Source organism: Archocentrus centrarchus, chromosome 18 (genome assembly GCF_007364275.1).
Source record: "Archocentrus centrarchus isolate MPI-CPG fArcCen1 chromosome 18, fArcCen1, whole genome shotgun sequence".
In the NCBI taxonomy this organism is placed as follows: domain Eukaryota; kingdom Metazoa; phylum Chordata; class Actinopteri; order Cichliformes; family Cichlidae; genus Archocentrus; species Archocentrus centrarchus.
In genome coordinates this window covers 18,658,847-18,682,667 of record NC_044363.1, presented here as the reverse complement: position 1 = coordinate 18,682,667, position 23,821 = coordinate 18,658,847, and the positions used below count along the sequence as shown (strand labels likewise).

Here is a 23,821-nt window from a genome sequence, read left to right as displayed (position 1 = left end):
AAATGACTCAGTCTGTTTGTAGGAGCAGGTCTTGAGAAAGCTGCAACCACAGACATTATATAAGGAGTGCATTTTATACTGTCTGTGCATCCTCAATAGAAACCTGTGGGAGAAGTCTAGAAGCACTTTACCCACCTGTTCTGCCCTCACACACACACACACACAGAGTCAGTGTGTCTGTGGAGGAAAGTGGAGTAAGATGAGCCGGTGGGTAAGTAGATCCACCTAAATTTAGTTGGTAGTTTCCTGTTTCATCTGGTGCTGGGAGGAAGAACTGCTCTAAGTTTTCACAAACTTTTAAAAGCCTTTCTTGGCATCACAGAATCAGTTTCACATCAAAAGCTGTTTTTATCTCAGGTTCTAACATTATGCTTATACATATGTATAAACGTGTATGTTAGTAAAATTGATTGGTTTGTAAAGTAAATGGTGGCTGTGGGGCAAAATGAGAAAAAAGATCCAAGTGTGTGTTTCTAGGTGCCTGACCAATAAAAAACAGCATGCAAAAAAAGGGAGGGAAGGTCTGCACAGCATCTGACTCCAAATAATAATGAAATCTTTGAAACACATACAAAAAGCTAAATTTCAATCAGTAGATTCTTTCTCAGGCAAACAATACCACAAGATGGTGTGCACAAAACATTATCCGAATTACAGCAGCCATTACCTGAAAGAGGCATCCAATAGATTCACTCGCTGGACATTTCATTAGGTACACCTTGCTAATACTAGGTTGGACCCTCTTTTGCCTTCAAAACTGCTCTAATTGGCAACAAGGTGCAGGAAGCCTGACTGAATTGTAGCCTCAGTATTTTGTTGTTAGCTGGAATCCAGCGTGATCTTCTGCTGCTGTAGCCCATCTGGTTCAAAGTTTGACATGTTACGCATTCAGAGATACGCTTCTGAATACCTTGGTTGTAATGAGTGGTTATTTGAGTTACTGTTGCCTTCCCATCAGCTGTCTGGCTATTCTCTAAAATCAACACAGTATTTTCACCCAGAGAACTGCTGCTTACTCGATATTTCCTCTTCTCCAGACCATTCTCTGTAAAGCCTAGAGATGGTTGTGTGGGAAATCAGCAGTTTCTGAAACACTCACATCAGCCCGTCTCACACCAACAACCGTGCCACGTTCAGTCACTTAAATCACCTTTTTCAGTTTGAACTTCAGCAGGTTGTCTTGACCATGCCTACAAGCCTAAATGCAGTCAGATGTTGCCATGTGATTGGCTGATTAAATATTTGAGTTAACAAGGGGTTGAACAGATCTACCCAATAAAGCTAAAGTCAAAAGCCTTTGGCCCTGCTGTTGGTCAACAGCTGACTAATTTATATTGATTACAGCTTCCAGAAAGCACCTCCTCTTTCTTCTGTATGAGAATAAGCTTCAATTGATTCAACAAATTGGCTACTAGTTGGAGGACTTTTGTGGACTTCATGTTAACGATGGCTAAAAAGTTGAACTCAACCTGAAAATGAGGAAAACCTGTCAAAAGATGCAGTTTTCAGACAGGCTCAGTGAATAAATCATGCATCAGGGTCCACGTGTGCATCTTGATTCTTTTAATTTAAAACAAACTTTAATCTTTACAGTTTTCATTTTAAATTTACAATGAAACATTTGTAATCATACATAAAATTCTTCATTATAGTAATGCACAACTCTATCCACACTACCCAAAAAATAAAAAAAAAAAAAAAAGGAAAATCATTGAGATCAGTATGAAACACGTTAGGCAACACCACAGGTTAACAGAAAGTCTGCCGCTTCCTGTCGAACCACAGCAGGACAACCACTGCAACGCAAAGACGGACACAAGGACACCAGGACACCACACACACCTCTGCTGACGCCCTGCAGGTAAGGTCCTCCTCACCATCGCTTCACTTCCCTTCATCATTTGATGTAGTTTGATTAAAAAAAGTGGGAAACGTTTTGAAGGAGCAGAGAGATCGGGGTTTGAAAAGCCTAAAAAATAACCTCCACTTCTGCCAGGCACTTGGCAGACATTGCAAGAAAAGAAAAAGAATAAATGTGCCAACAAGAAACCGGCTGAATGAAAGCAGAGGGCAGATGCAGCCAGATGTTCTGAAGACTTTTGTTCGTTTCAATTTTCAACCTTGAACACAACAGGGGCCAGAGCAGAGCTTCATCTGAGGTCCTCTGAGTGGTTAATGACATGAAAATGCTTTTATGCTGGACCCAACAAATGCACGCTGATTTAAGGAGACGGCAGCTTTGAATTGGAGCTGGAGGATGTGTGCGGTTCATACAAACTCGATATGAAAAGCTCTTAAACTCCAACAGTTAAATGTTTAATGAACCTCTGCTGGTCTCATCTTTTAAAATGTGAGGATTTACAGCTTCACACACTCAAAATGTTTGGACAAAACATTTATTTAAAGACAAACTGACTAAAACTGGAGGTTTAAACCAAATGCTATCATCTGTGGAGCAACAGGATCAATCAAAGATCAAAGGGTGTCCATCAGATCAAATCTCTTGAGACCAGCTTTAAAACAGTCTTTGTTGTGTAAATGAGTTTGGCATGTTAAACACCACCTGTGGGGGCTCAGAGAGGAGACCATCAGCTTGTATTTATTTGAAACATTAGAGGAGGAGGTCAGCTGGTCGCTCTGTGAGGAGATGCATCCAGACATATGATGTTATTGATCACTTTAGAGCAGACGTCTGGAACTGATTGGAGATCAATAGTTTAAAGGTGGCAGCAAGAAAACAGTGACTCTGCAAAACTCAACTTTTCCTTTTTTTTTTTTTCCTCCTCATTTACATACACAACCCACCTTCACACTGACTCGGTGGATGACACACACACACACACACACACACACACACACACACACACACACACACACACACACACACACACACACACAGCTCAAACTGGCTCAGAAATGGATACACACTCACAGAGGTCTTTACTGCTTACCTCCTCAAAGAGAACATGTTTGTTCTTGAAATATAGTACCGTCTTTGTCTCCAGACCTCCCTCGCTCTCTCTCTCTCTCTCCCTCTCACACTCTCACACACACACACACACACACACACACACACACACACACACACACACTCCTTCATTTTCACATGACCCAGGGAAGCAGCCGTGTGCCATGATGCAATTACAAGAGGCTGCCGTGTTTTGGGGGCAAGAAGCAGAAGCACGTCCCTTCGGCTCCCATGGTAACCTGACTGGAATGTAGTGGTGCTAAGGGGGGACACACACACACGCGCACACACACACACACTTCACAGGTAAACAAGGTATTGTTCTGCAGGACGGACAGCTCAGGTGTGTGCAGAGGTGAGGAAAGTGAGTTGTTTAAACAGAAGCCTGGAGGTTTCAAGGTCCCTCATCGCGTCCCTCGTTGGCGGTTCATTCTGACCTTTGACCCCAGCCAGGCGACATCCACCACGAGGGGGGGGGGGTGACAAAAGGGGTGAGGCACAGATAGAGTGCAAACGGGCGTAGCTGTACAGGTTAGGGAGTCTCGTGTTTGTTGGTGTGTATGTGTGTGGACAGCATGCATGTCTGAGGTGTCTGAGTGCAAAAGTGTGTGTGTAAAAAGTGCATTCCTCGTGTGTGTGCGTGCCTTCGAAACACAACCTCGTCGTGTTCTCAGCAGCCAGACGATGATAATAAAGTTCTGTGTCACTGTCTTTTCCCTCTCGTGGCCTTAAAGTCTCTGGAGGCCAGAGTCAGTGAGGTTCATGGTCTACACGGCCAAAAAAATAAAAACAAACAAGAAAGAAACGGTGTCTGAATGTCAGAGAGTGGAGCCTTTCAGGAGGCACACCTCTTCCTCTTCCTCCTCCTCTTCCTCTTCTTCCCCGCCACCCCCTCCACCCCAGCCATCCTGGAAGGAGCGAATCAGTTGAACATGATGGACTCTGGGTCTTGATTTGCCATTTGAGCCATGTGACGAAGGATATCTTTTTTTGTGATAATACCAAGAAGCCGCCTGCAGGGGGAGACAGAGGAACAGAAACATGAGGTGGTGGTGGTAGTTTCCAGCTGAAGTGAAGGAGAAAAAATAAAACATCATGTTTTTGTTGGCAAAGAGGCAAAAACTTGGCAGAGAGAATTACATGATTTACATGATTTAAATTTGATTTTGTATAGAAATCAATGTCAGAATGCCGCCAACAAAAGCACGAGTCCCTGAGGAAGCAAAAGTCAGCAGGAGGAGAGGAGAGCGGAGGAGGAGGAGAGGAGAGCAGGTGAGAAACAGCACCCAGCTGCCCACTTCAGACGCCCTTTGACATTTTCAGTCCAAAAAAAAAAAAAAAAAAAAAAAAGGGGTGCTGCGTAAAGGAGAAGCTGGATCCTTCAGGGGAAACAGGAAACAGTGAAGAGGAAATGGAGAAAAGTTAGAGAAGCAGGGAAAAAGGCGGCGCCCTATCACAGGAGTCAGTGAGCACATTTTTATCTTTTTACTCTTCACCTTTTTTTTTTTAATTCAGTCTAATTCAAAGGTTTTGGCTTCCTTGTGCCGTTAGAACAAAGTCTAAATCTGTGAGCAAACGCTACAGTTCTGTGCAAAAGTCTCAAGCCACCCCTCATTACCTCCACCAAGGAGGCCATATTTTTGGTAGTGTGTGTGTGTGTGTGTGTGTGTGTGTGTCATTCTGTCTGTAAACACGATGGCTCGAAAGGTTTTAAATGAATTCTGAGAGTTTTGTAGGGACAAAAGTTTTGAGAATGACAGGAACTGGTTTTCAACCAAATATAAAAAAATGAGGACTGGCTCAAGACTTTTGCACAGTACTGTATGTCAGGCAGTATTATGAGTAAACAAGACCTTTAACAAACCTGACAAAAATACTTTAATGCAATTTATTCCAACTCTTGTGTTTGTCAAGTATTTGCTGGGATCTGGGAACAGTGACATCACTAAAGAGATACTCATGTCAAAAAAGTTTAATGCACTTTCCATAGCATTCATCTTTTCCGAGACATGAAGCGCTTGAGTCACTCCCTTCCAGGTTGGAGTTGTTGTTCTGATTTCTCCTTTTAGTGATGTAGCCACATTCTGCAGATCTCAGCATTTAGTGTCGAGTTGATGTCATTATGTCAAAACACAGAAGATTTCAAGTTGTGATAAATTAGAGCTGATGTGGCAACAACAATATTTCAATAGCAACAGATTTCAGACTCCTGTGATAAATCTGTCTCCCTCCACTACAGAGTACATTTAGTCTAAGATATCGAGGGCATCAGCTGAGCTCATTATTGACTAATATTAAAGCTTTTTAAACATCACAGATGCTCTTGCTGATTGTAGTCTGAGGTCAGGTGAAGAGGAGAAACAGGTGATAGCAGTGGGAAGAAGCTGCCTGTCTGCTACAGAGCCCAAACTGTGCAGAGATGGGTCCAAAGAGCTCAGTGCGCTTTGTCTTAATACTGTCAGGTGACCACAAGGAGTTCATTCATTTATGATTAATGATGATCTTCAGCTGCATTTTAACCCTAGAAGGCAAATAATGGAAACTGAACCCAGGTCTGAGTGCGTGGAGCGGAGATACCTGTGGAGGCGGGGTTAGAGAACAGGAAGCATGAAACAGCACAGTCACACAGATCAGATCTGGGTTCCCCCCCGCTGAGACCTACGGCTGTGATGACCAGACCAGCCGCAGATGCTCGGGAAGCCAGGTACAGATCAGAGTGAGTCAGGTGAAGGGGGTGAACACAATGTTTCCAGTAAAACCAGCAGTGTCCAGTCCTTCTCCAGTTTTTTTTTCTTATCCCAAGTAAAAACTGGAACCTGGGCCAGAAAGTGGAATTGGTGCAGGTACAGCCAAACTTTTTTTTTTTTAATTTTTAACACTATCTGCACTAATATTAAGTCACACTAATAATAAAACTGCTTGTAACTGTGCCAAGGGAGACACTAAAATGTATGTTGTACACCCTAACTGTTTTTTGTATGCATCACATACAAAAGCTCACAGCAAGGCCATAAACCTGTCTGTGGTGCAGACCAACCAAAAGAGAAAATCGAGTGTTTTATTCCTCTGCACACTCCATCCTGGTCACTCCCAATGAAAATCTTAACATCTTCAGCTCAGCCTCCTGGCTTTTTGTCAGTGCCACCATTTTTAAACCAGAGCAGGTCTCACTACCACCTTGTAAACCTTCCCTTTCACTCTTGCTGCTCTCCTTCTGTAACAAATCACCCCTTACACTCTTCTCCACCCGCTCCACCTTGCCTGCACTCTCTTCTTCACCTCTCTTGTGCACCGTCTGTTGCTTTGGATGGTTGACTCCAGATATTTAAACTCACCTACCATCTTCACTGCACTGCGACTGCATTTCTAAAGACTGCTGAGGGGGAACAACCCGGAGAAGACGCTGATGGTGGCCTTTTACCGCTCTGCAATGAGAGCAACCTAATGCACCACCTGACCGTGTGGTACGCAGATGTACAGCGGCCTACACTGTGTCATCCATTCTGCTGAAAAGATCATTAGCTGCTCACTGCCCACATTGTATGAGACTGCCACATCCTGCTACCTCAGCAGATCCAGGAACATCATGAAGGAGGCCATAAACACTTCCAGCTGCTGCCATCAGGCAGGAGCTACAGGACTGCTAAAAGCTGCACACTCACAGAGCCGTGATAACAAACTCTCACAGTCACTGAGCCACTTTTTAATCAATCTTAACACTACAACGCACTTTACAGTCTGCATTTTTGATAAATGATCATATATCATGTTGCTGATTATATATTATGTCAGTTGGTGCTTATGCAAATGATGTGTGTGATTATCTGTTTTAAAGGTGGAGCAGTGCTCCTAACCTCATTGTTAGCTCTGCTTCAATGACAAAAAAAAAAAAAGTATTCTTAATTCTAATTTGTTTAAAAAAATTAAAATGTTCTTTATTTTCATTTACATTAACTTTTATTGATTTATGCATTCCTACAGAGTTCATTACCTGCCATTACATTACACTTCATTTTGTGTCTGTATTAATTTAATGTCTTATTACAGTCTCAACTTTGTGAATTTGTCCATTAAGGTGATGAAGCCTGTAGTGAATCACGGAGCTTCCATCCTAACATGTTCTTATATTTGTCGTGGCCCTCGACTCCCCACAGGACACACTTTCTGTTTCTTTTAGGAAGTTACATCTCACTGGGGGGGGGCACTGCTGGCTCAGAGGAAACATTGGCAGGTTAAAGAACAGGATTAGTAATCACTTTATAAAAAGGTCTCGTGATCATTGCACACTAACTAGATAAGCTACAGCACTACTAGCACCAGTCAACACAACATCGTCACTCCACCACGCGCACTGCCACTACAGAATGAGGGGAATATGGCAATGAGTCGTATCACTACAGTTCATCTCCCTCCCTCCTACTAACAAACACCCCCCTTTAAAAAGTACTAAAACAGCAGTGGTCTGGTTTCCCAAGGCGGCTAACTACTCGCCCAGTGGTTGTAAAGGTGACGGCTCAGATGTCGTCGATCTGTGGAGACCCAGGGTGAAACGGTTGGGGTCGAGAGGGATTTAAAAAAAAAAAAAAAAAAAAAAAGAGGAAAAAAAAGAGGAAAAAGCAGCCGTTAATGAAGGCAGAACACTTTGGGAGGCTGAACTTTCTAAATGAAATTACTTCTGTTTTGAGAGGGAGATGGGGAAACACACAAAGGGCTTCATGGTTACACAGCTGCACACATGCTGAGGGTCTCTGATTACACAGTCAGCACTAAATGCAATAAAACTACCAGATTACTGTCAATAAAAGGTGTGAGCATGAAAGAGATACAATATGTACAAATGCAGTTCAATGGGATGAAATCTGCACTCTGGGAATCTACTGAGCCCCTTTCAGACATCAGACAGACTTTAAAGGTTAAAAAATCTTTTAACCATAAAACGCCTTTAATCGAAAAATGTTGAAAATCTGCAGCTGTGTAAATAAAAATATCAGCGAAACGCACACGAGAGGAATTATTTTTGTGACCATCTAAATACAGATAAGTGACAGAAAACTGGCTGCAAAATTCAGAGTTTTGGAATTTAAAAGGCTGCTTACCCACATCTGTATCTCATCAGCATTGTTCTATTTGTTGTATTTACATTTTCAAACATCCTCTTCCCTCTCACCATCAGCGTAAATCTAAACATGTTTCACTGTTTATATAGGACCTTAATATTATGAGTCATCTGTGAAAAATACTGCACTAATGTGCAAAAAACCCCCCCAAAAAAACAAAAAACAAAAAAAGGTCCTTAAAACTTGACCAAGTTCACACTCTGGACCGATCTTTGAAAGCAGAAGCAGAAAGTTTACATACATCATTGCATATTTTTGGCTACATTTAAAATAACTCAAATTTCTCAGCACGTGCTTTCAAAGCCTTTGAATGTATCACTATCAATGTAAACAAAACTAATGGTGTAATTAATCTGAATGCAACCTGCTGCAATGCATGCGCAATTTTTTTTTTTTTTTTCTTTTTAAATAGAGGGGGCAGCTACACTGAGAACGCAGCATGAAGACAGAAATGTATCAGTCATTCATTTCCAAAAGCTCATTCTGAAAGACCGCTAAACTCTGAAGCTTTAAGCTTGAATTAATGGCCATCAGTACATTAACACACACACATGCATCACTTAGAAGCTACAGCTTGCATGGAGTATCTAAGCAAGTAGAAGTGAAATGAGTCACAGCATACTGTTTTTCCTGGTCACTGTGGCATTACAGGCTATAAAATGGGCTGCTGAGTTATTCATTGTATCTGATAAATAATGACATCGAATTGAAGCGTGAGGTGTAACACACATATCTGCAAACAATTTTAGGTTGTCGTCGTTACCATTTTAATGAGCACATTTTTCTAGATCCAATCTTAGTTCTCCACAACCTTACTTATGCTCAGAGGATCTGGTTATTTAGTTAATAAAATAACTAGGGATGCGCCGATCCGATATTCAGTATCGGTATCGGTCCGATACTGGCCTAAATTACTGGATCAGATATCGGAAAGAAATAAAAAAATGTAATCCGATACATTAAATAACGTTTCGCTCACATTAGCTGTATTAAAGGGCTCAGTCGTCTTCTTCTTGTGGGTTTGCAGTTGACCAAACCAGCTTAGAGCTGCATTACCACCCCCTACTGGAATGGAGTAGGGGATCAGGAGTTAGAAAACAACCCCCTCAGATCCTCCGTCGCTGCGACGGATTCCCTTTGACACTGAGCGATCATCGCTGACATGTTTTTCCGCCTCCACCGCTCTCTGCCTTGTTTGTGTTTTGTACTCGCTGTGCTGAGAATCAGCTGTTATTTTTTTTCTCTACTTCAGCTCCCGGACATACTGCTAGTGAGCGCAGCTATTAGCACTAGTGACTGTCCGGTACTGGAAGAACCCCTTCCCCGTCAAAATATTTTTGATACTTTAATCCCTGATTTGTGACTAAATATAGACCTGCAGTAGAAACGTATTTAGGAGAATGCTTGTAAATATAAAGCATTACAAAATTGCGCTCACACAGCCCCTAGTTTTTCACGTGAACACTGATAATGCAACAGCAGCAGTCAGCTGATTTACGTGCAGTCTGTCTGCACAAGCGAAAGGGGCGGAGCTGGCGCACTCAGATGGAGCAGAAGGAAATGTTTTTCTAGTGTCCAAAAGAAGCCTTTTCGTCCCTGTAACCTCCATTAACCTTTACTGGGAAACAGCTGGAGGTCCTTCATCAACCACCTGATCAGTAAGTGAAGAAAAGAGAACTTTGTAGCTGCTCCATCCCCCCTGTTTGTTTCACACAGGGAAAAACTGCAGTACGGAAGTTAAAATATGCAGATGAACTGTTAATATGAAAAAAGTATTTCTTATCCAGTTACTTGGGTAATCAATATAAATAGAATACACCATTGCTAAAATAATTGATAGTTGCAGCCCTAATGAAATTTGCAACATGCCATAAGCATCACCTTCTCACACAGAAGCAACAGGATTCAGGTGATAGTTATTGTTGTAAGTAAGTAAAGTTTATTTATATAGCGTTTTTCACAGACAGAAAAGCGCTGTACAATAATTAAAACACAATATCACCCCCCACCCCAGAAAACACTATGTTAAAAACATAACATTACCATATTAAAAGAAAAAGAATAAAAATAAAGTCAGAAACCAGAAAGCCTGGTTAAACAGAAAAGTTTTCAACTATTTTTTAAATGACGCCACAGAGTCAGCTAAATGGAGCTGGAGTGGTAAACAGTTCCAGAGCTTTGGTGCCACTGCCTAAAAAGCTCTGCCCGCCCTGGTCCTTAGTCTTGTATGTGGGACAACTAAGAGACTTTGATTTTGTTGTGTGAGAGACTGTTGACTTCTTCTTTTTAATGTTTTTAAATGCCTGGATCCATTTTAAATATCGGATTTATATCAGTATCGGCCGATATCTAAATGTAAAATATCGGTATTGGTATCAGACATAAAAAAGTGGTATCGTGCCATCCCTAAAAATAACTCAAACTTCCTCCATAAACAGAACAAAGTGAAAAAGTCATTTTTGTGTCTTTACATCAGGATGCATTTGGGTTTATTATTGTTATGAGTCTGCTGTACAGCGGCCTTCATGTAGAACTGTAATATTAATCCATTAGTTTTGATTGACTAAATCACAGTTATGGCAGTTTAATTTTTTTCTAATCAGATTCAGTGTTTGTTTTTAATGTTTTGTATTGTTACATTTTAGTTTAGATTTCATTAGTTTTTGTGTTCTGAATGATTTTAATACAGAGCTGAACTGTCAGGGATAAGTTTAAGTTTGTGAAGCAGATTCCCCCTCAGGCAGGTTGCATTGATAATTTTGACAGAACATTGACAGTGCATTTTTTTACATAAATATATATATATTTACATTTTTGCCTTTTTCTAGCAGCTGTTAACTAAAAATATAGCTTAACTACAACAATCTTGGACTAACTTCTGTGACAGTAAGTAGACTTTGTGGACTGGCTGAGGGCTTTTTGTCGTAAGCGAGAAGACGGCTGTATTATTTGTGTGCGTTTGATTAAAGCATGTCATTAAACTCTGTTAGCCAGTTTCTCAGACATGCATTAAGCCTAGTCCCAGTTCAGTGAAGGTTTTAGTCTTAGACTGGGCTTAATCCATGTCTGAGGAACTGAGCCTTTATGCCTGGCCCTTCATGTGATTCCCACTTTGTCCAACACACTCATTTAACGTGTTGAGTTTTTGTGCTGCTTCCTGCACTTTTACAGTAAGTACTGAAGGTCATGTCTGAAAGAGGCTCTGGAGTGATGTGGGTGACAGTTCCCATTGAGGTCCAACATTACAGGACCACCATAATGCTTCTCTACACAATGACTCCAAAACTGCAACATCTACCAGCGATGAAGATGAAGGTCAGAGGACATCTGTCTACAGATGCTTAGCTATGACTTCGTTAGAGGTGACTCCACAACAAACCAACCCACGAGCAAAAGAGTATGAAGTAAGAAAGAGGGCAAGGAAGTTTTAGCCGGGAACTGCCAACAGCTTTTCACACTACACTTCATGCATCCCCCCCCTAAGAGGCGGAGCCTAAGAGACAGGTGCAAAAAGTGGGGGAAGAGATCACGTGTGTAAAGGGGCGGGGCTAGTCACCAGGGGTGGCGTGTGCTGCTTGAGCTCCTCCAGATGCTCTAATATATTCTTCTTTGTGATGATGCCCAACACAATCCTGAAACACACACCCGTTACTCAGCAAACTGCCCAAAACAACAACAACAAAAACAGACAGAGAGAACAGACAGCAGCAGTACACAATAAACATAACGTAAAATATTAACAAAAAAAATACAACTCAAAACTACATAACACAAACACAAGCAAATACAATAAATGCTAATGTTATAAATCAATGTCAAATATAATGATAAAATAATAGCTGGTTTTTTTTTTTGTTTTTTTTAAATGATTTTTCTGTCCGTCAACAAATCCCACGGAAAAGATGATCTATACTCATCTGCCACTTTATTATTAGGTACACCTAATACTCAGCCCTGCTAATATGTAATCAGCCAATCATATGGCAGCACCTCAGTGCCTTTAGGCATGTAGACATGATCACGACGACCTGCTGAAGTTCAAACTGAGCATCAGAATGGGGAAGAAAGGTGATTTAAGTGACTTCGAACATGTAGAGAGGCTACGGCAGCAGAAGACCAGCCTGGGTGCCACTCCTGTCAGCAAAGAACGGGAAACTGAGGTTCCCTGTTTTCTATCATATGTGTTACAGTGGTGGATGTTTATATTAGACAATATTTTAAATTATGAGAGGTGTGTGTGTAAAACGAATCTGTAAGCCACAGCCTCAGCCTTCACACTGCTCTGAGTGCTCAGTTTAAGATAAATCGTTTTTCTACATTTCGCTCTGTATGACATCACAGAGAGTACACATCAGTAGTATGGTCGTATGGCCTGTTGTTCAAACTGGGGTACCAAAGGTTGTGAAGCTGACTGGTTTAGGTCTTTTCATAGGATTTGTTAACAACAGAAAAAACTAACTAAATAAATAAATCATGCCAGCATCATAATTTAAGAATTAAATAAAAGTTAATCCTAAAAAGGTAAATGAAAACAAACACTGCTGCACAGTTTCTCTCCAGTGATCATCACAGTAAATTATACAACAATCTGTCTCGTAGTTTCAACATCACACAGCTACAAGACTCAAATCAGACTCTGAGTGTCTCCCTGGGTAGATGAGACATTGGTAAATTAGTTTCACTGTAGGTATCTCACAGAGGTAAAACCTTTAACGTTCCTCCTCGGATTCAGACCACACATCAGTTCATTTTACTGTCTATGTTCTCCCCACGCGATACCTGTTATGCATTGGGGTTAGTTTCAGTCAGCAGTTCAGCCTCTTCTGCTGAGGAGACTGTTACTGCTCACTAGGAGGACAAAGGAGGTGCAGCACAGCGATTAGGCCAGGCCATGCAGATTACAGGATAAATCCAGGGATCCCAGAGCTCATGCAACACCAGAGATGGGTGGGTGTGTGTGTGTGTGTGTGTGTGTGTGTGTGTGTGTGTGTGTGTGTCAAACTCAGACGGGTAAAGCAAACATTACATCAGAAACAAGGATGTGAGACGGCTCCACCTTCTCTTCCTACAGCACCTCCTTCCTCCCGAGACAGACTCACGGCACACTTACCCGTTGTGAGTGACCAGGCACTGGCGCAGACCCAGCTTTCTGAAGATGTCCACCACGATCTCCATGGGGGTGTGGTCAGTGACGGTGAAGGGGCTCATGTCCAGGATGGAGCGCAGCTTGAGCGGTCGAGGGCTGTCGGCAGGAAGCGTGGGTGCATGCTGGGTGAAGTACACCCTGGAGTTCAACATGATGCCCTCCTGCTTGCGGCGGGCGTTTTCTGTTGAGAGATACGGAAACATTTCACTTTACCCCATCTTCTCAAAGGACACTGGGGTTCAAGGGTCATTTCTGCAGCCTTACCTATAGCGATGGTGATGTCTCTGCGCAGAGCAAAGCCCACCAGCCTCTGGGACTCCTTAGACACGATCACAGGGAAACCATTATAACTGGTTTCATTGATAATGCCCTGCAGCTCCTCCACAGTCAGGTCGTCCTGCGTGAGCACTGCCAGCGGGGGGTCGTTGCGTCGAGGCCTCATCACCTCTCTGGCCAGTGTGGTGTGCGTGAATTCCTCCTTGGAATCCAGGAAGGGGTATCCGTTCAAACGGATGTGGGCCTCGTAGATTCCCTCTCGACCAAATGCGTCCCCCACCCATTTGCTGGTCATCACAGCAGCCATGAGGGGGACGATGTACTCCAGCCCACCGGTCAGCTCGAACACGATGATGACAAGGGAGACAGTCATACGAGTCACTCCACCTACAGAGTGACATTAACACACATTTAGGCATAAAGATGACAACTCCAACTTAACAAATGTGGCTTTATGTCTGTACAAATATTAAAAGAGTAGAGGCAAAATTATAACCCTCTGGGTCACAGTGAAAAATCATAGGAAGGCTGTAAATTGCTGATGTATTCACCTCCTTTCTGGATCTCTCATTTTTATGAATATTTGTCATTCTCGGGCTCTACAACTTTTTATTATCATTACTCATGTGTGGCACGTCATCAAGGTAGATTTTAAAACATTCAGGGGATCACGGATACCAAATAGTTTAACTCTTCAGGAAAAAAATCATTCCTGGGAGGACTAAGATTTTGATCTGGACATTAAGCTTATGGTTATGACCTCTTCATAATGAGCAATCCAAACCACACAGCACATCAACATTTTTACTGAGAACATTAAAATCTCATTCTATACTCCCTGTGCTAACGTGCTTATGTTAGCCTAAAGAAGTACTTCAGCTTCACTGACCCTTATACTGTTGGTATTTAGTTTTCCAGCTTGATTTACATTTAGAGTTATAACAGTGCTCTACATTTGGTTTTTTTAGAAGTACTTAAGTCACAACATAGTACATCAACTTCAGATGCCAGCTAGCTAGCTAATTTGCTGCAAACTTCTAACCTCATAAATCCTCTTTCATGGATGCCTGAACATTAAACACACGCTGACTGTTTTATTGGAGCTGTGTGAACTCTCCATGGTGCTTCAGTTTTTGTTTGCTTTTGAGAACTGAAGAAGTGTTTGACCCAGAAACAGTTAATGACGTGAGACTTAGCAAACAGATACACATTAAGTGCAAATAGCCATATTATCTCACTGGCTATTTACATTATGACAATTACAACCTCAGTTCTGATAAAGTTGGGATGGTGTGTAAAATAATAAATACAGGGCAACAAAAGGCTGGAAATGCAAGTTGTACTAAGAAGAAACAGCTGGAGGAACATCTCGCAACTAATTAAGTTAATGATTGGGTATAAAGAGAGCATCTTAGAGAGGCAGAGTTTCTCAGAAGGAAAGATGGGCAGAGGTTCACTCTGCGAAGTGGAAAACTGTTCGGTGGTCAGACGAATTAACAATGTGGAAAACGTGAATGCCACATCCTCCAAACTAAAGAGGCGAGGGACGATCCAGGGAGAAACTAAAATCTTCTATCAGACAAGAATGGGACAACATTCCTCTCCCAAAAATCCAGCAGCTGCTCTCCTCACTTCCCAGACTACTGTTAAAACAAGAGGCGACGCTACACAGTGGTAAACGTGGCCCTGTCCCAATATGCACTAATATTTTTCATGAAATAGTAAAATGTTTCAGTTGAAACATTTCCATGTTTTCTATGTTCTACTGTGAATAAAATTTGGGGTTTTGAGATTTGCAATTCATTGCATTTTGTTTGTATTTACATCCTAAAAAGGAACCCAATGTTTTTGGAATTGGGGTTATATTTTCTGTATTATAAGTTTTCCTAAAATGTATTTAAAGAGAAATTAACTAACAAAACTTCTTCTTGAGCTGATAACCTGATATAAATGTATTTATTTTTGTCCTGTAAATTCAATATCCCAATAAACCAGTCCTGCTCAGAGAGTTGCACCTTAACATGTTCAGATACAGCCGGATATTAAAAGAGCAGCAGAATATCTCAAGGTCCTTCATATGTACTCATCCTCAGCCCCTTGCTGATGACCACATTAAAAGGCTTTGGTACAAACTGGTGGCAAAGCTAACAAACTTAACAATACCATTATTTGCTGACTCACCCAGACAAGCTGCAGCTCCCACCATGGCGTAGAGGCCTGGAGTGATGCAGTCGGCTCCCACCTCACACCACTCTTTGAACAGGAACCAGTCATGGTGGTAATAGGCGAGCTGTTCCATGGCGATGCCAACAATCCGCCCTGCGATCGCCCCAATGGCCATGCTGGGGATGAACAAGCCTGATGGTACCTGAGGAGGAGAAAAACATATTTTAGTGCTGATATAGACATACAGGGTAAAAGATCTGCTTCATTATTAACAAAAAATATACTCCTCACCTTGAGTCCAAATGTGAATATAGTCATGATGATTTTAAAGATGAGTGCCAGGCAGAGCTGCCACATGGCAGAGTAGACGCCGGGCCCCGCCGGCCGGTTGGGGTTGTCAGTGAAGGCTTTGCTGCCGTTCATCTGGCTGCGGTACTCGCAGAGCTGCGAGGACTCCAGTGGGCCGCAGTCAGTGAACAGCTCCTTTATCAGCTCGCTGGTGTTCTTCCGCGTGTAGGGGTTTGGGAAAGCAACCACTGCAGTGATGGCTGCCACTAAGATCACCTCCAACACTGGATACCTGCCTACAGAGCCAGACAGAGAGGTGTGTGTGTGTGTGTGTGAGAGGGCTCGAATACAAATTAAATACAGCTGCCCAATTACATAACTCTTAGACAGTTTGCTTTAAGGAGAGATGTTTGTATGCATTTGATTTTTCTCAGTAATCTTCCTGACAGACTTTCATGAGGCCATATCATACCGAAACGTGTCGACTTCCGCCGCCGACACCAGGCGATATTGGCTTTGATGAAGAAGGCGCCCCAGAGACCCCCGAACACTCCCAGCAGGATGAAAGGGATGAGCTCAAACAGGTACCACGGCGTGTGGTACTCCACGTAGAAGAGCACCAGGCGACTGTTCCCAAACGGGTTAATGGAGCGCAGCACGAAGGCCGCCACCAGGGCGGCAAAGAATGAGCGCCACAGCGTCTTTAGAGGGAAATAGTAGCTCACCTGAGGGAGAAAGGAGACGATTAGCTTCTTGTAAAATATTTAATTCATTTTCATTGAACATTACTACAAGTGCTGATGTACCTCCTCCAGACTGAAGAGGACTCCCCCGATTGGTGCTCCAAAAGCAACAGATACCCCAGCAGCTGACGCAGCAGAGAGAACCTGAGAGCACAAAAACAAACACACCTCAGTTCCCGTGTCGGGTTATTTCACTCAGTCACAAACAATTAAACACAGTCATACGCATTAAGCATTTATTCCTGCTACTGTGACTTAAACTTCTTCTTTCTTACCTCTCGTTTCTTGGCCTCGTTCTTGCTGTACTTGGGGAAGAGGTAGGAGAAGATGTTCCCACAGCAGCAAGCCACGTGGACCAGGGGGCCCTCTTTCCCCAGGCTCAGGCCCGATGCCACAGCCAGCACCAGAGTGATGGTCTTGATCATCAAGGTCCACTTGCCCAGATAGCCCCGAATGATGAACCCACTCAGGATGGTTTTGATCTAGAGGAGAGGCAGAAGGTAAAACTAAAGCCAGGCAAAGAGGATGGGTGGGATTCCTACAGAGGAAAGTGAGGTATTATGAACATGTTCAGGGTCTAAGTCAGGATAAAAGACACAAACCGTCACAGATGAAAATTAAAATGAAATAATGACATAAATTCAAGGAGTTTTTAGTTTAGCTGCATCTCTGCCTCCTGATCTTTCCTCCAAGTCACCATCTAATCTGTGCAACATTTGCGTTCCCATGGAAACAAAAAGCATTTGTTTAAAAGCTCACAGCGCTCCCCTTAAAATAGCAGTCAGATATTTCACATCTCCCCACTGAATCAGCAATTTTAGGGTGCTTTAAGACATTAAAAGATAGATCCTGCAACCCATTAGACCTCTTTCACAGAAAGACAGAGGAGGCTAATTGATCAGAAAATTTACACAAAGATACCACAAGAGCTACTTCACACACAGAAAAAGGACACAGAAAGAAAATGGTCCATTTGGCTCATTATTTTGACAAAAATGACAGTGAAAACTAGCTGCTCCGCTGAGCAAAGACAGGGAATCTGCCTGACAACACAAAGCTGGAGACATTTCTCATTTAAGAGTTCAAGAATTTCCTTCAAGCGCATAAATTTATCACCAGAAGAGGTTGGAATGGACCGTGGCTGCAGCCTCAAGTACATTTCAGCTGTAGTGAGACTTACAGAAGGCAACATTTTCCTCACCTCAGGGATCCCCGAGCCGCAGGCGTACGGAGCGAACACTTTAACCAGACATACGGCCAGGAAGGCGAAGGACAGAGCCCAGTAGATGTACATGAAATAGTTCATGATGTATGAGCCGGGACCCTGCAGAGAGCCAAGGAGGAAAGGATTGAGAGAAGTTAAAGAGTGGGGAAAAAAACAACTTCCAAACTCATATTAGAAATAACAAAAAAAAAAAATGTATGTGGACACCTGAGACCAGATCTGAACTCTTCTCCTTTTGTCATTCAGTTCATAAAGTTCTCAAATGTAAAGATTCTGGAGGTGCTCGGCTTAAATAAAAACAGATTACTTTTTAATTATTAGACTTCAGAAACAAATTTAGACAACAGGACTTCACACTGTTGGGCAGCCAGACTGCTTAGAAGCTTTAGCTCTTTGGTCTCATTGCAGTGAGGTATACAGAGTGTACATTTTTGTTTTGAAGCAACAATACGCTCTCCCTTTGATGTGCCTGTGTTCCTCTACCTCAGCCTGCCCCAGTATTAGCTCAGCCCAGCTCTTCCACTGAGGACACTTGTCCCTCTCAGCAAAGGTGGTCTCATTGGACGTCCAGCAGCACTGCTCGTGGTTGAACCACAAGGCGCTCAGACACACGCCCTCCTTCAGGTCGTTCATCCAATCAGCAGCAATGTCAATCAGGCCAGCCAAAGCACCTGGCGAGGGGAGGGAACCAGGAAAAAAAGAAAGAAGAAAGAAAAAAAAAAAAAAAAGCAAAGAAGTGAAGGCAGAGAGGAGTTGAAAAGGAGAACTACACTACCAGGCTTACTACCTGACAAAGATGTTTTCAGGTGGTAAACACATACTGTGAAAATTTAGCCCTGATTCTGAGCCAGAGAGCAGCAACACAGAGAAACATCCTCACTAAATATGGACCTAAACACACACACACACCAAAAAAAAAAAAACTCTGCAGCAAATTTTCCACATCAGACAATCTTCAACATTAGATGCATAAATATTACAGCACATTAAAAATGTTGTGACTGACTTAAACAACAGAGCTTCTTTCGTCTGCTCCTTTAATCATGAGAGGTCACCACAGTGGAAGGATTCACATGTTTGATTTGGCAGATTTTTACTTTTCCTGATGCAAACCCTTCCCAGGGATTTGTGCCTCCTGCTGGTCTCTAAGCAGGAATCGTTGGCATGTGAGACCAAAGTGTTAAACAATATGAATTCTCAACGTGACCTTTGTAGCTAATATTTCCATATCAGATGAGCCTTTGTTAACATCACAGGCTCATTAATCTTCATGTGACCAAGTGCAGCTATAATTTTTTACATGTACCACTGTAATATTTTTACCATTAATTTATCAGCCTACTTCTCCTACAACCTTTCACAGGTTTTTTAAAACAGGAATAGGCCCATTGGTGCGACAGGGATAATATAAAGTTTTATATATATATATATTTTTTGTCACTACAGGCTTTGATTTTAACGTAATTTGTAACTGGTTCCCTAATTATGGAATCATTACCATTATTTCAGTTCATCTACAGGTTTGCTCAGTTTTACTGAAGTTTTAAAGAAGCATTGAAGTAAGAAAGGACGGAAAAACATCCTGGCTTTGACGACTTTATTTGCTGCTGTTGATTGAAGTACTACAGTCAACACTTCATGTTCTTTGGTGTTAAAATGATATTAGCATACCGCAATAGATAATCTGGTATTTTCTCTAGTATTACTGAAACTGAAATTTATTTCCCAAGAAGAAACAGATAAAGACTGTCATGGGTAAGTGTCTCAGATAAAGGAAAAAACTACAATAATCCAGTATAAAATATGAGGAGGTCATAAATGGTTAATCCTGGCTGTTTTAGACCCTAGAACAACATGGCCGCCTGAGCATTAAAGCAAAATAATGTGATTCATAGCACAGACCTTCTTCAGGGTAACACAATGAACCATATTTATTTTGCCAATCTGTCTCCCTCTGTAGCCTGGAGCTTAACAACTTCACTTTGACTAGCTCAGCTTGAACAGAGAGATTAGTCATTTAGTGGCCATAAAAACACAATTTCATGGCTTCGAGATCTGTCTCATGAGGATCTGCAGGAAAGACAGTGCGCTTATAAGCAGTGGGCGAGTGAAAGCACAAGACAGTGAACAAGAGAAAGACTGAGTGTGAGCTGCCTGAGGCAAAGCATGTGAGAGTCACCAGCAGGGCAGATAACAGCTGTTGGTGCTTTTGTACAGCATGTATGTTACCTGACGCCAAGCCAGTGAGCGTCACCACCAGCCAGCCGGACCAAGCATCGTACAGGCTCTTGGTGAACTCCCATGCTGACTCCTTTTTCTTACTATTGATCTGTACAAACACAGACAAAACACACAGCAAAAGGCTCAATTACAGGCGAGAACCACTAAAAACAAAACTCCATTTCTATGAAATGACTCATTAGATAAACCTGTAGTGACAGTAAAGCAAGTGAAGGATAGGTTGAAAACTAGCCAGTGACAAGTCTCTACAGGAAGGATTTCCACTGTTGCCTAAATCAAACTGTTGATTGCATTTCCTGCAGGGCAGGTAAGAACAGGTTTTCAGATAACATTGAAATCCTGATTGATTATTTTCAGATGTAAATTTTTTTTTTTTTAATTTATTTATTTAAAAGGGACAGCGCACATTAATGAACACCAATGTGTAAATATGCCAGAATTAGCCAAAAAGGCTACTTTTCATCTGTAGTCCCTGGCAGGTCAGACAAAAGACATCAAACAATTAACAACAAATGTAAATATAGACAACAGAAGAATTAACAAAAGCATTAAATTACCCATAAGAAAAAGACACAAGAAACATCAATTAACAACAAATCATAAAAAAAGACACATAAAGACCCACAATACAAAAACAAATATAAAACATATGAAACATACACCATTATTTACAACACTTTAAAAACAAATTAATGATTACAGATCTGATTCCTCTTTAGCCATTGTTTAAGATTACTTTGAAATCTGTCAAAGGTGGTGCATTCTCTTATTACGGTCAGAATATTATTCCAAATTTCACCCCCCTGACTGATAACACCTGTTTGCTAAATGTTGTATGCCTAAAAAGGTATCACACAATCACCTCTAAAGGAGGCTCTAGTTAATCTCCCAGTAATATTTGATTTTGGAATAATGAACTCACCCAATGAAGGTGGAGCAAGCCCATGTAAAATTTTATAAATAGAACAAGCAAACTTGAATTTTTAAAAATTTTCAAAACTTAAAATGCTATATTTCTGAAGTATAGGACAATGATGAAAAGAGAGAGGCTTTCTAACACTTTTAAAGACTTCTTAAATAAAGATTCTACTGGTTTTAAAATAGTACTGCTTGTCAATGACCAGTTAGTAAAACAGTATCCCATATGAGAAAAAAATCATAGAATAAAGAAACATTTTGGCTGCATTTTCCGGCAGTGATGATCTGATTTGCTTAAAATTGTGTAAGTTAAATTTAATGATTTTAGATATATTTTTAACATGATTCTTAAATGATAAAGTAGAATCTATTGTAACACCAAGATATTTAACTTCATTTACAATCTGAAGCTCTTCTTCTTCCAGGAAAACATTTGAAGATGTTCTTGATTGCGGTCGTTTTGAGAATTTAATACAAACGGTTTTCTTTGAATTAAGCAGTAGACATGACCTGGTAAACCAGGCTTGAATACATTTCATAGCTTTTGTCAGTTTTTTCGAAACTTCCATATCAGTCCTTGGTTGTGTAAAAAATAACAGCATCATCTGCATACAACTGAGTATTGACATCTGACATCTGTCTTGCAGTAAAACAACTTTGGAAAGCATGACGCAGAACTGTGTCAATATTTTGATAAAATTGTTGAGAGAAGTACAGTTTATTAGGTACATATTTATTCTGGAGCTCCACACAGCTTAAATGCACTCTTGACCAATTCACTCTTGAAGGGCTGTGAAAGCTCCCACACATCTAGCCTGTGGGCGCTAAGGATGCATTAGGAATTTATGTCTTAAAAAACTGTGGTCGAATTTCTTTAAAAACAACAATAATTAGAGAAGGAATATGATTTTTGTTAGAATTTCTGCTTGTACATTTTCTTTTAATATATAGTGTTCTTTTCCCTATTTATCCTCTCTAGCATCTTCCTTTTGAGTGCCCCAAACAAACCGCACAAAGTGCATTATACAGTAGTGAGAAACGTACTCCAGTTCATGGGCCACAAACAGTCCTTCATGATCTCAAGAAAAACTGAGAAAAAAAAACTTTTTTTTTTCCTCTTCAAGACAGAAGATTACCAGCCTGCAAAGAACAGCCAGAATCTTCCTACAATAAAATAGAAATTCAACATTATGTCTCAGTTTTTACACATTTAGTGAGTCAACTGTTATTACATGTACATTAATCGAGGTCAGCAGCAGACCATACGAGCTGGACCGGCAACCAACTTTGACAAGGGGAGCATTTGGATCATGTCACGTTGCTATTCAAAAATAACAAACAAACAGACAAGCAAAAATTCTGTGCATATTTACGACCATATACGCATAGAGAAATGTAGACACAGTTATAAAAGTGCAAAAATATTTGCCTTGGGGAGGGGGGGGCAAACAGGGGATCAATGAACTCACCACACATTAGGACAGCTGAGTGTGCGCGCTGAATATCCTCAACACATTTCTATGTTTTGCAATTTTCAAGTTAGGGTCATGCTTTAAAATTGGCTGCACAGGCTAATGAATGACCTCTTTAGTTTCAAAGAAACATGAGGGGCGTGACCTGCCCATCCACTCAGTGTCCTCCTCAGTTTTGCTGGTTACCACGATTGTTGCAGAAGGACTAAACTACTGTGAACCGAATAAACAAACTGACCTCATGGGGTTTAAAGTTTTTCATTACCATTTTGTATGATGTATGTATTATATGCGTTTATGAATCTTGTGAAATAGCTCATCTAGACCTAAAAACATTTTAACTTCGCAGAGATGTCCTTCCTGGATAGCAGAGGATTTTCTTGCTGACCCTCACAAATTTGAAAGTTTGTGAACTGTCACAGTGGAAAATGCTGTGGATTTGTGAATGGTAAATGAATTGGTACTTACTTACCGCCTTTCTACTCAGTTGAACATACAGAGCACTTTCTACTGTCTCATTCATCCAATCACACACATTCATGCAGCACTTTGATCTATACCTAACAACACATACCCCAATGGATGCATATCAGGGCCAACTCAGGGTAGTATCTTGCCCTAGAAAACTTTAGCATGCAGACTTGACCCACTGACCTTCTGATTGGTAGAAGACCTGCTGAGCTGCCCCATTAGCGTGAATCACTCAATACAAAATATATATGGGAAAACAGTGTCCATATTTTGTTCACTTCAGGCCTCAGTGAATGTCAGACTAACTACTTGTCGCATCTTTTAATGTCATCTGAAACTCCTGTGTGACAGTAGACTCTGAGGAAGCTCTACCTTACAGTTTTTATAATTTATGAAAAGATTGTCTTGGTGTGAGAGGATATAAACGCAATCAGGGTTTGTTTTTTTGTTATGTTCTGTCACTTTGTGGAAGCTTTTTATTCAGTTTTGGTTTGAAGATATTTTAGTTTGTTTAGTTTGTCCTCGGTGTCCTCACCTTCCGGTGTCTCTCGCGGTCCTTGCACTTCTCACGGACCCAGTCGATGGTGTGGAAGTCGTCATAAGTCCCCACACCGGGGATGGGCTCCTCTAGGAAGTCCAGCAGGTGGGTGGAGCTACTGGGAGCCCCGCCCCCGTTCGACATGGCGTAGTTAGATCCTGAAGAGAAAACAGAATTTGCTAAATTAACAGTCCTAATTAAGAGGCCTAATCAAGGAAAATAGTTTGCACTCTCTTGTGAGTACAAAGCATC

General features: G+C 41.4%; 1 protein-coding gene across 7 annotated transcripts in view; it reads right to left on the bottom strand.

The window, feature by feature from the left end:
• Positions 1–1,548: 1,548 nt before the first annotated feature.
• clcn3 (chloride channel 3) overlaps positions 1,549–23,821 on the bottom strand; it is a 47,713-nt gene continuing 25,440 nt past the window's right edge. For 4 of the 7 annotated variants that reach the window (XM_030753417.1, XM_030753420.1, XM_030753419.1 and 1 more), the window contains 13 exons: positions 23,567–23,727; positions 20,159–20,258; positions 18,413–18,600; positions 17,906–18,028; positions 16,980–17,186; positions 16,768–16,848; positions 16,434–16,686; positions 15,965–16,257; positions 15,689–15,875; positions 13,496–13,894; positions 13,196–13,412; positions 11,642–11,717; positions 1,549–3,981 (listed from right to left, as the gene is read on the bottom strand). In XM_030753417.1, coding sequence (XP_030609277.1) covers positions 3,787–3,981; positions 11,642–11,717; positions 13,196–13,412; positions 13,496–13,894; positions 15,689–15,875; positions 15,965–16,257; positions 16,434–16,686; positions 16,768–16,848; positions 16,980–17,186; positions 17,906–18,028; positions 18,413–18,600; positions 20,159–20,258; positions 23,567–23,727 — 2,480 coding nt within the window. In that variant the 3' untranslated portion in view covers positions 1,549–3,786. Of the gene's footprint in view, positions 3,982–7,459; positions 7,498–11,641; positions 11,718–13,195; positions 13,413–13,495; positions 13,895–15,688; positions 15,876–15,964; positions 16,258–16,433; positions 16,687–16,767; positions 16,849–16,979; positions 17,187–17,905; positions 18,029–18,412; positions 18,601–20,158; positions 20,259–23,566; positions 23,728–23,821 lie in introns of all 7 variants that reach the window. The other 3 variants (XM_030753421.1, XM_030753423.1, XM_030753422.1) reach the window with 2 other exon arrangements.